The 14,625-nt window shown below is 41.2% G+C and overlaps 1 protein-coding gene across 1 annotated transcript in view; it reads right to left on the reverse strand.

Moving 5' to 3' along the window:
* mpp2b (MAGUK p55 scaffold protein 2b) overlaps positions 1 to 14,625 on the reverse strand; it is a 111,608-nt gene that overhangs the window by 25,791 nt on the left and 71,192 nt on the right. Inside the window, 3 exon segments of the mRNA XM_052038592.1 lie at positions 3,473 to 3,634; positions 5,280 to 5,348; positions 7,509 to 7,617. Of these exon segments, the coding sequence (XP_051894552.1) occupies positions 3,473 to 3,634; positions 5,280 to 5,348; positions 7,509 to 7,617 (340 nt within the window).

Consider the following 14,625-nt stretch of genomic DNA (forward strand, 5'->3'; position numbering starts at 1 on the left):
TTTTTTGGAGGCGAGGTGCAGCAGAGCAGTGAGAAAGATTGAGAACATTGTTGAGGCAATGGCAACCCTATTTAACACAGAAGCAGGTCTTCAGTCACTGGGGGAAGGTGGCTGAGGAGGACCCTGGTGATGACTTTCCCTGTGGCAGGCAGCAGAGAGATCCCTCTACCGTTACCATTGTCAGGCTCCTATCCTTCCTTGAAGGCAGTCCTCCACCTAATCCGCTCTATTTTGAATAAACTACATTCAAATTCCCATAGTGGATATGGTGGAATTTGAAATTATGCCTCTGGATTATCAGTCTGGAGACTTTACTATTGTACTATTGGAAACAGAAAAAAATGAAGGAGTACCATAGTCGGATTTAACAGAGCAGAATGGGTGAAATCGTTTATCTTGAGGTCCTTGGGATGGGGAAGGAGAGGTTCTGCCACTGGCTGTGAGTAAAATTCTCTGTTTTTGGATGCCAGCCGACATATTTGTATATTTCCCACCTGTTTATTCCAGCTGATGCTTCCTTACATTATATAATATGTCACCACTCAGCTATTTAAAGCTTGTAAACAATGACAGGGCGACAATGGCTAACACGAGGGGGCATAATTTTAAGGTGATTTGAGGAAGATATAAGGAGGATGTCAGGGGTAAGTTTTTTGACATAAAGAGTGGTGGGTGCGTGGAACGCTCTGCCAGCCGAGGTTGTGAAGGCAGATACATTAGGGACATTTAAGAGATTCTTAGATAGACATGTGAATGATAGAGAAATGGAGGGCTATGTGGGAGGGAAGGATTAGATGGATCTTAGAGCAGGATAAAATGTCGGCACAACATTGTGGGCCAAAGGGCCTGTACTGTGCTGAAATGTTCTATGTTCTATGTTCCATGTTCCAATGACTGCTATGACTACTAGATGCATAAGGATCCTGATTATAGGAGAATTAAGAAGTGCTGCTAGGTGATAATTCCATCTTTCAAAGTTGAAAATGCGATAGTTAAATATTGAGACCTTACAGTTCACACTTAACAATTTCCAGCAGTATAGCAGTGAATTTACCTGCAGTATTACAAAGACTTGGGCGAATGATGGGTGGCATGGTGCACGTGACAGTTCCGGGGACTCAAGATTCAATCCTGGCCTTAGACGCTGTGTGTGTGGAGTTCTCATGTACTCCCTGTGACTGTGTGGGTGGCTTCCTCCCAATTCCCAAAGTTGTGCTGGTTCATCGGCTGCAGTAGGTTACCCATTTATGCAGGCAAATGGCAAAAGAATCCAAGGGGAGTTGGTGGGTATGCGAGAGAGAATAATTTGCAGAGCTATAGTCAAATAAGCAGTGGGGAATGGAACTGATGGAATTGCACTACTGGGTGATGGTGTGAACCTGGTGGGCTGAATTGCCCCTTTCTGTGTTATAATAAGAATAAATAAGTCAGACAGTGAAGAGAGCTATTTACATTTATAAGAGGATCTAGACCAAATTGGGAAGTGGACTGAAGAATGGCAAATGGAATTGAATTAGAATCAGAATCAGATTTATTATCACTATCTTATATGACATGAAATTTGTTGTTTTGCAGCAAAGTGCAAAGATATAAAAAACCAATAAATTACAAAATATATAGTGCAAATAAAAAGGAACAATGAGGTAGTGTTCATGGGTTCATGGACCATTCAGAAATCTGATGATGGAGGGGAAGAAACTGTTCCCGAATCATTGAGTGTGGGTCTTCAGGCTCTTGTACCTCTTTTCCAGTAGTAGCAACGAGAAGTGGGCATGTCCTGGATGGTGAGGGTCCTTACTGATGGATGCCGCCTTCTTGAGGCACTGCCTCTTGAAGATGTCCTTTATGGTGGGGAGGGTTGTGCCTGTGATGGAGCTGGCTGAGTCTACAACCCTCTGCAGCCTCTTGCGATCCTTGCATTGGAGCCTCCACACTAGGCTGCGATGCAACCAGTCAGAATGCTCTCCGCTGTACATCTATAGAAATTTGCAAGAGTTTTTGGTGACATACCAAATCTCCTCAAACTCCTAACGAAGTAGAGCCACTGGCGTGCCTTCTTCATGATTGCATCAATGTGCTGGGCCCAGGACAGGTCCTTGGAGATGTTGACACCCAGGAATTTGAAACTGCTCACCCTTTCCACTGCTGACCCTTTAATGAAGACTGGTGTATGTTCTCCCGACTTCCCCTTCCTGAAGTCCACAATCAATTCCTTGGTCTTGCTGACGTTGAATGCGAGGTTGTTGTTGTGACATCACTCACCCAGCTGACCTATCTCACTCCTGTACACCTCTTCGTTGCTATCTGAGATTTTACCAACAACAGTGGTGTCATCTGTGAATTTATAAATGGCATTTGAGTTGTGCTTAGCCACACAGTCAAGAGTGTAGAGAGAGTAGAGCAGTGGGCTAAGCACGCATCCTTGAGGTGCGCCCGTGTTGATTATCATTGAGGAGAAGATAACTCAGATAAGTGTGAGATGTTGCATTTTGGTATGTTAAACCAGGGCAGGACTGACACAATAAATGGTAGGGCCCTGGAAAGTACTGTAGATCAGCGGGACCAAAGGGTTTAGGTACATAGTTCCCCGAAAGTGGAGTCACAAGTAGACAGAGTGGTGATGAAGACATTTGGCATGCTTGCCTTCATTGGTCTGGAATTACATCATTTAAAAGAGAGGTACATAGATAGGAAAGGTTTAGCAGGATATGGATTAAATGTGGGGAAATGGGACAAACTGAAGTAGACAACTGGATTGTTATGGATGAGTTGGGCCGAAGGGCCTGTTTCCATGGTATATAACTCCATGACTCTTAAGTAATAATCCAGAGAGTTAAGGCCAGATCCTACTTTGAAAGATAAGTGAATTTAAATTCAGTCAACTTTTAATACCCTTGAATAAAATATATCAACAGTGACAGTGACTGTTTGACTATGGAATTCTTGTACAAACTCCTGGAATTGTTCTGAGATAAAAAGATACACCCAAGACCACATACTAGATGCGACAAATTTAGAAGAGCCTGAGAAGTGACCCAATAACAGAGAAATCATACAACTTTACCAAAGATAAGTGTATTTCTAATTACTGCCATCCTAAAACACTCCCAATTCTATTTTCAGCTAAGAATATCCTACTTGAAAGAATCATGAGAACTTTAAAATACATTGCGCATTGGACCTGGTGTTTAATTATGATCAGTTGATTTAAAGGTAATTAATTTATATATGGCGTGCTGACGTGGATCAGTTCTATTGCTTCAAAAGATTGGTTATCCTGGTCCAATTGATTTCACTTTCCAAGATCAGACTGGAAATCAGAGATCAGAGATCTTAAAAGCCTCCATGTTCCACCTCTCCTTTGCTCCAAATCCAAGTCATTCAATCGCAAACCAGCTAAATGACCAGAATGGTGATCATAAGACCACCTGGTAGTCAAAGGTTGTGGGAAAACAAATCTATCTCTACTCACAAGGAATGGTTGTTCCAAATCTCATTGGATCAGACATGATGAGTCTGTTCTTTAAGCTTCTTCTCCCAACTCCTTGTGCTCCTATAAGGACCAGAGTTTTCCTCTGAAATGGTGGCATCTTTGCAACTTCCTCATAGATTAGAAGTTCATGTCGATCAAATTCTAGAATTAAATAGAGGGGTTATCTGATTAACACTTAAGCATGATACAGTTCTTGAATGATTTTCATTAGTCTTTAGACATGCAGACTCTACCTTACAGACTGTAAGAGGTAGCCTAAAGAAATAGTAAAATATCTTAAATCTATAAGCCTATTTTAGCATGTTTCTGATGTGTTTTAGCATTGTTGCAATGGAACTGTGTTGTAAAGATCGTTAAAGCAAATACCATATGTTTTAACTCCATTAAAATGGTGTAAAGTTGAGAAACAAAGCATGATGGTCATTTAAGTCAGAAATAATACAAACTGTAGAGAATGTGCTGAAATACAATTACATTTAAAGCTTGCAGGATGTGAAAGCCAGAGCACTAATTTAGATTGTGGGACTGTGCTGTTGGAAGCAGACAGATAGACTGGGACAGGGTTACGTATGACAATGCCAACATACGATCGAGCTCCCATAACATTATTAAACTCAAAAGTCTGACATGCATACACAAATTTATTCCTACAACCAGCAGAATTAGTTTCCTCTCTCTCCTTCCATTTTCAGTAATTATTCTTGCTTATCAGTCTAATGTGCTGTTGATGCCAGTTATTACAATATTGTTGAGGTATAGTTACCATATCGAGTAATTTTTGTGTGTTTTCCCACTTACAGACAAAATCGACTAACAGACATCTGTAAAAGAACCCATTCATTACCTGGGGTGGCCTGTATGTTAAATCCTACAACATATGCTAACAAGATATTGTGCTTTAAACAAATAAAGTGGAACAAAATGCTGATATAGAAAAAAAGAAACAAAGAAGAGGTTGAAACATCTAAAGGGCTTTGTGTCTGAAGGATGTGAGATAATCACGGAATTCCAGACAATTAGCAAAATAACCAAGATTTCCTCCGAAATGGTGGCACCTTTGCTACTTCTTAACAGATAAGAAGTTCATGCCAATCAAATTCTAGAATTAAACAGAGGAGTTATCTGATTACTTAACACTGAAATGAGTGTGAGTCAGTCTGCAAGGGAGTAACTGATGATGGTGAAGAATGGTTCAATCTGCAGAGGAGGAAACAGGGCAAATAATAAATGAAACATAATATGTATTTTTGAAACAATCAGGCATTAGATAGCTCTGGGAATTGGTAGCTTGTACACGAGACCAAAGATACAAACATGGGAAAAACATGGGGGTAGAGTGAGAGAGAGCGAGAGGCCAAGTATGGCCAAAAGTGAACCTGCAGTCAGCAGGACACTGCAAAGGCTGGTGCTGCTGGCACTCTGCTGAGGCTTTGAGCTTTCAAGAAACAGTCAGTGACTGTTATCTTAGTTAAATATTGCTTCTTTGTACTGGACACACTCCCTGCAGTCCCGATCAACATTCATCTCTCAATAAAAATTAATGAAACATTTATCTCGATATTTTTTTGGACTTAAGTAATTGCCATCTGCACTTTAAGAATTTCTGTGTTGTGTACAAGTTTTGTTTTTGCATTGTGTTTATACAATATGTGTACATATATAGAAGTGTGTGTGTGTGTGTGTGTGTGTGTGTGTGTGTGTGTGTGTGTGTGTGTGTGTGTGTGCGCGCGCAAGCCTACGTGCATCATCAAAAGCAAAACATCTTGTCAAATTTTATGATAATTACCTGCATTTTTTGTGGTCAGATACATCATCTTCTTTTTCCTTTTCCCACCCATACTTCCACATAGTGCACCTATATAAATGATATATAGTACGATTATGGTTATAAAGGACATAGATCACTATAGGGAATATTGAAATCTCATTTAAGCTTCAAGGATTTAAATCACCCTCTTCGAAGTATGAACAAACTATTAAGTAGACTGAATTCAGTAACCCTGTCTAATATCTTTGTCAATAGATAATAGAGATTCCATTCATGTATGTTATTAAGCCAAAAAAAGCTGGAAAAACTGACCAGGTCACCAATGCTAGTTTGAATCCATTCGCCCTGACACGCAGTACACATTGCTGACTGTGGTTTGTTTGAAGCTTCTCACATTGTGTAGCTGGATTCTGAGAACATGCATTAATCCAATCTGGAAATATTCCATGCTAAATTGTGAATTCTGTTTCTTTTCTGTTGGTCTTGTCAAACATCAAAGATTTTCGATGTAAACCTCCCCAGAGAAATACCATGAAATTACAATGCTTAATTTTCATGTTAAGTATACGCAACCACCTGGCCTACTAAGTCATGTTGGAAGAATGCAGTTCCTCGTGTGATTTATGGCCCTGATGTGAAGCTCAATCTTGGGAGCACAAGAAAGGGAGCAATAAAGGTAAACTTCCACTTGAGATTTTTAAATGTTTTTCTCCATATCCTATTTTGTTTCTATTCTTATCATACACTTTTTTTCTGACTGCCAAGACAGTCAGGGGTAAATTAGATGGAGCAACAAACAAAGCGCTGGAGGAACTCAGCAGATCTATGGAGGGAAAGGGACAGTCGATGTTTTGGGTTGAGACCCTTCATCTGGACTGGAAAGAGAGAGGGGAAATAGCCAGTATCAAAAGGTGGGGGGAAGGAGTGGAGCAAGAGCTGGCAGGTGATAGGTGGATCCAGGCGAGGGGGTGATACACAGATGAGGGAGGAGCGAGAGTGGGAATGATGTCAGAAGCTGGGAGGTGATAGGTGGAAGTAACAAAGAGCTGAAGATGATGGAATCTCATAGGAGAGCATGGTGGAGCTTGCATTAATCTGATTTGGAAATATTCCATGCTAAATTGTGAGTTGTGTTTCTTTACTGTTGGTCTTGTCAAACACCTGTCACGAACCAGCAACAAAAGAAACACACTGAGCATGATTCAGTGTTAAAAACTATTTTATTAATCACTACTTATGATAATACGTAAAATAAAAGTAAAAATGTTAGTATGTTAGAATTCAAAAATGTTAAACCTTGAACGTTAACCCCTAAAACTAAACTCTTCGTGTGTGTGTGGCAAAGTCCCAAACTCCAAGTCCAGGAATGGTTCTTAAAGTTCAGTTCCGCAAGCCATAAGGTGAAACATGAGCAAAGGCTTCTTCAACAACCACTGTTGTCTGGAGATAAGACGTAGACGTAGAGAAACATAGAGAGAGTAATTACGAAGTCCATATGTTCCACGATGGAACCCAAACGACACTTCAGTGTTTACTCGGTAGCGACTTCCTCACCCCGAAAAGCATCCGAATCGTGGTCGTCCACACACAAATACCTGTTTCCTTCTAAGGTCAGCAACAAAATGAACTCCACCGGATTACTTCCAATTTCCATACATGGATTTCAGTGGCAGACACAGTTATTGTTTCCCATCCATCGATAGAGAAAACTAGCAGGCTGGTGTCTCTCTCCCTTCTCTCCCTCTCCCTTCTTCTGCTTCTTCAACAACGTCATTACGTCCTTTATCTTCTATTGACGTAAGCACCCCCCCCCCCCCACACACACACACACACACACACACACACACACACACACACACACACACTCTCTATCTTAAAGGGACATTCACTGAGTCCGTAACACACCAAACATTTTCAGTGTAAACCTCCCCATTGAAATAAATGGAATATCATGAATTACAATGCTTAATTTGCAAGTTAGCTGTCCATTCCCCTCCATTGATGCTGCCTGACCTGCTGAGTTCCTCCAAAGCTTTGTGTGTTATTCCATATTCCAGCATCTGCAGTCTCTTGTGTTTCCAGTAACCTATATGGATCCTGTTTCTTTTTGTCTGGCATACTGAATAGTCCTGTGAAAGCCTCTGTGAATTATTATTAATATTAACCAGTGTAGACTTAACCAAGTGTCAGAATTACTTTTACAAAATAGACAGGGAATGCTTCGATTTATGGATCATCAGCATATACCTGAAGGTGCAGAGAAGTCCCAGTCTCGTTTGACAAAAGCTTTCCTCTTTTCCTCCAACAGTTGACTTGGGATAAGGCCTGCACTACCTCCCTCCTTCACATGGCAGGCCTAGAAGACAAGAGGATAGGAAAGGATTAACAAAACTCTAGTGGGTGCCTTTAATCAGTACCCTGGTTCAACTTATTATAGCAAAATCCATGAAGCAGAGATTCCGAGGACTGCTGCCCAATGAAAATAGGGTTGTGGTAGTATCAAAATGATGGGCTAGGACAATCCCTCTACCTGTGTGGGCAATGATATTCTCAAAAATTGAGTCTTTTAATATGCAAGTAAAGGCCCTATGTGTATATGTAAATTCATATGCCATTTTAGGGTGGAATCTTGCCCCCAGTCTCTTTTAGACTTTACTGAAAAGAACAGGCCATTGTCATTCTACCTGTTCCAAGGATAGATCCCTCCTATATTTTTGTAGGTGTCCAGAGTCAGTTTACTGCCGCAGGACACTCCTCGCCCACAACCACACTAGCCATGTGGTAGAGAGAGCAAGTGGTCAAGACCTTCTGTTGGATGGATGGGTGGTAAGTCACATGGACACCATGCAGGTTGAATCAGTACCCCCAAACTTATTACGGTTAGTCATTAATACTGTATCAACCTTTCCATGCTGACAGTTAGTGTTTGCCCATCCCTTTTATCCTCCTAAGTCTGTGCAGGAACAGGTCTACTGCAACCAGTGCTGATGGCAGGATTATGGTCTCTACAGATTATATGGGAACTCTTGTGAAGAAAGGCTTTCAAAGTTGCAGCGTGCAGAGATTGAAGCCCAACTATTAGCAGTGAGAGTGGCAGGAAGAATAGTTAAGGACCTGTTCGTGTGCATTAACCAATGAAATGGAGGGGGCAGAACAGGTGAGAGTAGCATGGAGAACTAGTCATGAAGAGGAGTGAAATATGATTATGAAAGAACTGGAACAATTGGATGGTAATTGATAAATGGAAGAGAAATGGAAAATGCCACAGTTAGAATCTTTGTAAGCTGGGGGTTGCAGTATGGAAGAGAAAAAACTGGGAATGAAAAAGTATAGAACAAGGAAAATGACACTGAGCGAAAAATTGCCATGTTTAATGATAATGACCTGAAGTTAATCCAGGCTTGATTCAATGCTTTGCTACTGAAAATAAATAATTATCTTAATACAAAGGCCTGAAGGATGGTTGGAATTGATTGCTAGTTTAAAACCTAAGTTCAGTTTAGAGACCTGAATTTTAATGGAACGGACTCACTGATCCTTTTCCTTTCCTTGCCGTATTTCAAAGTTTCTCATGATAGCATTCTACTCTATGAGAAGTGTTAGTTTCTCTAGATGCTTCCATTGTCAGAAGATCCCAAATGATGAATTGAACAATTCAAATAAATCAAAGGTCAACAGCTGTGATTCAGCATTAGAAGGTCTCAACAGAGTCACTACTCCTCATCTGATAATCTCTGCCAATGGTGAGACTTATTACATATTAATGGCTCCAACATATTTGACTCATTTATCAACCACTGTATATTAGTCAACTAGGAAAGAAAACATTGTACACTGGACATAATCTAGAATGTTAATGTATGAAGGACCTGCAGCAAAATATATTGGTTAGGTTTGTGGCATAAGGTAAGATGATGTTCAAAGCAAGAAATTACATTGGGTTCTGAGTTCTATTACCAAACCATTCCCTGGCATTTCACTTACACCCCTCCGCACCCTACCAGGCCTCACCAATTGCACAAGAAAATTTTTAAAAGCTGCAGATGCTGGAAACCTGAAATAAGACAGGAAATGCTGGAAACACTCAGCAGGTAAAGCAGCACCTGTGGAAAGAGAAACATCCGTCTTCCCTTCTCACCACATAGAAATGCAAGCAGTCTATTCAGGTGCAGCAGGGACATACTTGCACTTCTTCCAATCTCGTTTACTGCTCTCAGTGCTCACAATTTGACTTCTCTATATTGGAGAAGCCAAATGCAGAGTGGGTGATCACTTTGCAGAACACTTATATTCAGTCTACATGGGTGACACTGGGCTTGCTACTTTAATTCTCCAACACATTCCCACTCTGACTTATCTGTCTGTAGTCTTCTGCACTGTCCTAATGAGGCCCAACATAAGCTTGAGGAACAGTACCTCATGTTCCATCTGGGCATGTTGTCACATTGTGGGCTTCCAGACTCACATTCTACAACCTCAGATAACTGGCTTTCTCTCTTTATGTCAGACTGGCTAGTTCTGCTCTAGGTCATCCATCTGTAATATTGGCTCAGTTTTTCCTCCTCCATCATCACGGCCTGCCTGACCTGCTGCACGTTTCCTAAAGCTCTGCATTTTCCAGCTTTTGCTTTCCTCTGTTTGTGATCTTTCTCTCTCTCTCTCTGCCCTCATTTTATAGTTTTTACATTCCTTTCTTTTACACTGTCTCTCCCACTGTTCTCTCTAAACTATTAAGTGGATGATTGTATCTACACCTAATCGCTGTGGCAATCCTGTGGCTCCACCTTATCAGAAATATTGCTTCAATCCACCTCATTCCTCCCCCACCCTCTTTGCAGATTAAAGTTAACTTGTTTTTTTCTTGTTTCCTGGTTCCTATGTCCTTACTTCAACCTGAAACATTAACTGTTTCTTTTTTCACAGACACTGTCTAGCTTGCCAAGTGTTTCCAGCACTTTTTGTCTTCAGTTGTAATTTACCAAGACCAACATCATCATAATGATTTTGAATCTTTAACAGACTAACAACCTAAAATGCTTCATAGGAGATTGACAAACAAACTAATACTGAGCCCCAAATGAAGACAGATAATCAAGAGCTTAGACAAAAGAGAAAAGCTGAGCAGGGGAGAGAGGGAAGTTTAGGAAAGAACTGCAAAGGCAGCAGAAAGCATGGTTGCTGGCAAAAGAAGGATAACATGTGTGAATGCCCAAGAGGTCGAGAATCAAGGAGTAGAGAGATTTTGGAGGGCTGTGGTGACACATATTTAGGAAAGAGCACAGCTATGCGGAAAATGAGAATTTTAAAATCAAGTTGGTCAACTGGAGCTAATGCAGGTTAGCAAGCACATGGCTGATAGATGAACAGGACTTGGTACAAATGATGATTCAAAGAGCTGAATTTAGATGACCTCAAGATTACAAATGGTGGAAGATGAAGGACCAACCAGGAGTGTGTTAGAACAGTTAACTTTGGAGGTAATAAAAACATGAACAAGGCTTTCACTGAGATATGTGGAGTCATACAATGTTATGGATTTGAAAGTAGACAGATTTTGTTGTCAAGGCTTAAATTAAGGTCAAAGCAGTGGGCAATCTGATGCAACTGCAGTCACTTGCTAGAGAGAGAAGAACAGAATCCAAAGACCAGGGAATAATATTTGTGGTAGGACCAAAGATAATGAATTTGGTGTTCCCAAGAATTGGTTGCAGGAAGATTGACTGGGACTTCCAAGCTGTAAAGGGATTAGATGGGATAGAGTTTGTCAAATGTGTTCAGGAAAGTTTCCTTAATCAATATGTAGAGGTCCCAAATAGACAAAGTTCGATACTGGATCTCCTCTTAGGGAACGAGACAGGGTAGGTGACAGAAGTATGTGTAGGGGAACACTTTGGACCTAGTGATCATAATTCCATTAGTTTCAAGATAATTATGGAAAAGGATATGACTGGTCCTCAGGTTTAGATTCTAAATCGGAGTAAGGCCAACTTTGCTGGCATCAGAAGGGATCTGGCAGGTGTGGATTGGGATGGGCTGTTTTCTGGCAAAGAGATGCTTGGTAAGTGGAAGGCTTTAAAAGGTGAAATATTGAGAGTACAAAATCTGTATGTTCCTGTTAGTATAAAAAGGCAAGGCTAACAGGTTTAGGGAACATTAGTTATTGAGGGATATTGAGGCTCTGGTAAAGAAAAAGGTGGCGCATATCAGGTATATGCAGTTAGGATCAAATGAGGCACTTGAGCATAAGAAATGCAAGGGAACACAAGAGAGAAATCAGGAGGGCAAAAAGAGCACGTGAGGTTGCTCTGACAGCCAGGGTGAAAGAGAATATAGCTATATTAAGAGCAAAAGGATAGCAAGGGACAAAAATGATCATCTTAAAAATCGGCATGGTCATCTATGCCTGGAGGCAAAAAAGATGGGGGAGATCTTAAATGATTTTTTTTGCATCCGTATTAACTCTGGAGACAGACACAGAGACTATAGAACTGACGCAAAGGAGTAGTGAGGTCATGGACTGTGTCTAGATTATGGAAGAGGAGGTGCTGGCTGTCTTGACGTGAATTAAGGTGAATAAATCCCAGGGCCTGACAAGGTGTCCCCTTGAACCTTGTGGGAGGCCAGTTCAGAAACTGTAGGGGCCCTAGCAGAAATATTTTAAATGTCTTTATTCACAGTTGAGGTGCCAGTGGACTGGAGGATAGCTAATGTTGTTCCATTGTTCAAAAAAGGTTCTAAGAATAAGCCGGGAAATTATAGGCTGGTGAACCTGATGTCAGTCATGGGTAAATTATTGGAAGGTATTCTAAGGGACAGGATACAGTATATAAGTATTTGGATCAACAGGGCATGATTAAGGACAGTCAACATGGCTTTGTGCGTGGCAGGTCATGTCTAACCAATTTTATAGAATTTTTCAACGAAGTTACCAAGAAGGTCAATGAGGGAAAGGCAGTGGACGTTGTCTACCTGGACTTAAGCAAGGCAGTTAACAAAGTCCCACATGGGAGGTTGGTCCAGAAGGATAAGTCACTTGACAGAGAAACAAAGGACTGCAGATGCTGGAATCTAGATGAAAAACACGATGATGCTGGAGGAACTCAGGAGGCCAGGCAGCATCCATGGAGAGAAGCAGGCAGTCAACATTTTGGGTCAGCACCCTTCTTCAGGACTGAAGATAGGAAAAGGGGAAGCCCAATATATATAAGAGGGAAAGGTAGGGCGGTGATAAGTGGACACAGGTGGGGAGGCGGGGTTTTATCCACCCAATTCTATCTCCTCCCCAAAATCCACATCACCTTAGGAGATCTCCCCCCCACAGCTACCAACATGATAGCCCCACAACTTAGGACTGCCCAATTTTATCTCCTCCCCAAAATCCACACTACCTATCACCTCCCTGTGTCCACCCAGCCTCCCCTCCTTTGTCCACCTATCACTGCTCTGCTTTTATTGGGCTTCCCCTCTTCCTATCTTCAGACCTGAGGAAGGGTCCTGATCCGAAATGTTGACTGACTGCTTTTCTCCATGGATGCTGCCTGGCCTGCTGAGTTCCTCCAGCATCATAGTGTTTTTAATACACACTCTTGTTTGTCTCAGGGTAATCGAAAATGCTGGAGGAAAGGGCAAAACTTCCTCATAATGCATTTTCCACAGGAATGCTGTCAAACTGGTGTTTTGGTGCTGTATAAGAAATGGTTTAATGACAAAGAAATATTTTAATCTTCATGCTATTAACTTTTTGGTATGCACAACTAAACTCTGATGCACAAACTAAGGTGTCAGGTTCAGTAGAATGGCCTTCTGCCTGTAATCTCCCACCATTGTGGATATGGAGTCCCAGGAGACAAGTTGGAGAGAGGGTGAGAGGGTGGGGAATTCAGAATTGCTGGGATTGGGCAGGTGATAATGGGCAGGGTTTCTTAGCATTGCAGCCAATGACAGGAGGCCAAGTCCACAGCAGACTCAGTGAGTTCTGTTGTGACCCTGGCTGAGGTGGTTCCAGTATCCCTCTTGCCTCTTTTCATCTGTGAGTTTTAAAAATTCTTATAAACTTTATGAAATCACTCCTGATTTGTTTATTTAAAGAAGGCAGGCTTATGAATGGTCCATCAAAACTTATGATACGTTACTTTTTATGATCAGTCAAGTAGTGTAAGAAATATTGGAACTTTAAGAATTTAAGCTGAGATTTGGATCATAAGATTGATGTTGAAATATTTTCACAGCATTCTGCAATTTTGCTGGGCATTTGATAGCATTGATAGCTGTTGAGTTTGGGAGAGGTGGGTCCTCTCCAGTAGCTAAGATCATTTCATGGCCAGGTCAGTCACTGATGTAAGACCTCAATGGTCATCTAGCAGCTAGATTTCCTGTGCCCAGAGGCGTACTGGAAGAAACAACAGACATCAGGTCCACAGATCGAGTGGTCTGTAAACTTTTCTCACCAGCACAATAGAAAGAGGAGTACATCATACAGTGATTTAGAGCATCTTTTTATGTAAAAAGATACTCTAAATCGCTGTGTGATTTACACCTCTTTTTATTGTGAGTTAATTATGAAGGTCATAGATTGTAACCAATTTCCATTAAATAATTACACTAAAATAGGTGATATCATAGACAGTGAAGAAGGTTATCAAGAATCACAGTGGGATCTTGATCAGCTGGGTAAGTGGGCCAAGAAATTTGGATAACTGTGAGGTGTTGCATTTTGGGAAGACAAATAAGGGTAGGGCTTTCACAGTGAACGGTAGGGCCTTGGGGAGTGTTGTACAACAGAACTTAGGAGCACAAGAACATGATTCCCTGAAAGTGGTGTCACAGATAGACAGGGTGGTGAAGAAGGCTTTTAGCATGTTGGCCTTCATCAGTCTGGTATATAATTAGGGATGTTTTGTTGCAGTTGTACAAGACATTGGTGAGGATGCATTTGGAGTATTGTGTTCAGTTTTGGTCACCCTGTTGTAGGGAAGATGCCATTAAGCTGGAAAGAATGCAGAGCAAATTTATGAGGAAGTTGCCAGGACTCGAGGGACTGAGTTATGGAGAGAGGTTGAGCTGGAACCAGTGCAGAAAAGATATACAAGGATATTGTCAGGGCTCAAGTAATCCTATGACTCTAACTAAAATGAGCCTTGTGTGTTGATGACAATTTCTTTAGAGGAAATATGACAGGCAACTAAACCTGTTTTAGGTTAACAACTTATGGACGTGGGTGAGATTTCTGCTGGAAATGGGCACAAGGACTTTAAATCAGACATATTTTGCTTTTTGTGAGGTTTACACAGAATAGCAGAGACAAATGGGTCCAAGTTCTAGATACCCAAACCTGAAACCGAGCCAAGGACACTTGGGACTAAAC

This window comes from Pristis pectinata, chromosome 25 (genome assembly GCF_009764475.1).
Source record: "Pristis pectinata isolate sPriPec2 chromosome 25, sPriPec2.1.pri, whole genome shotgun sequence".
In the NCBI taxonomy this organism is placed as follows: domain Eukaryota; kingdom Metazoa; phylum Chordata; class Chondrichthyes; order Rhinopristiformes; family Pristidae; genus Pristis; species Pristis pectinata.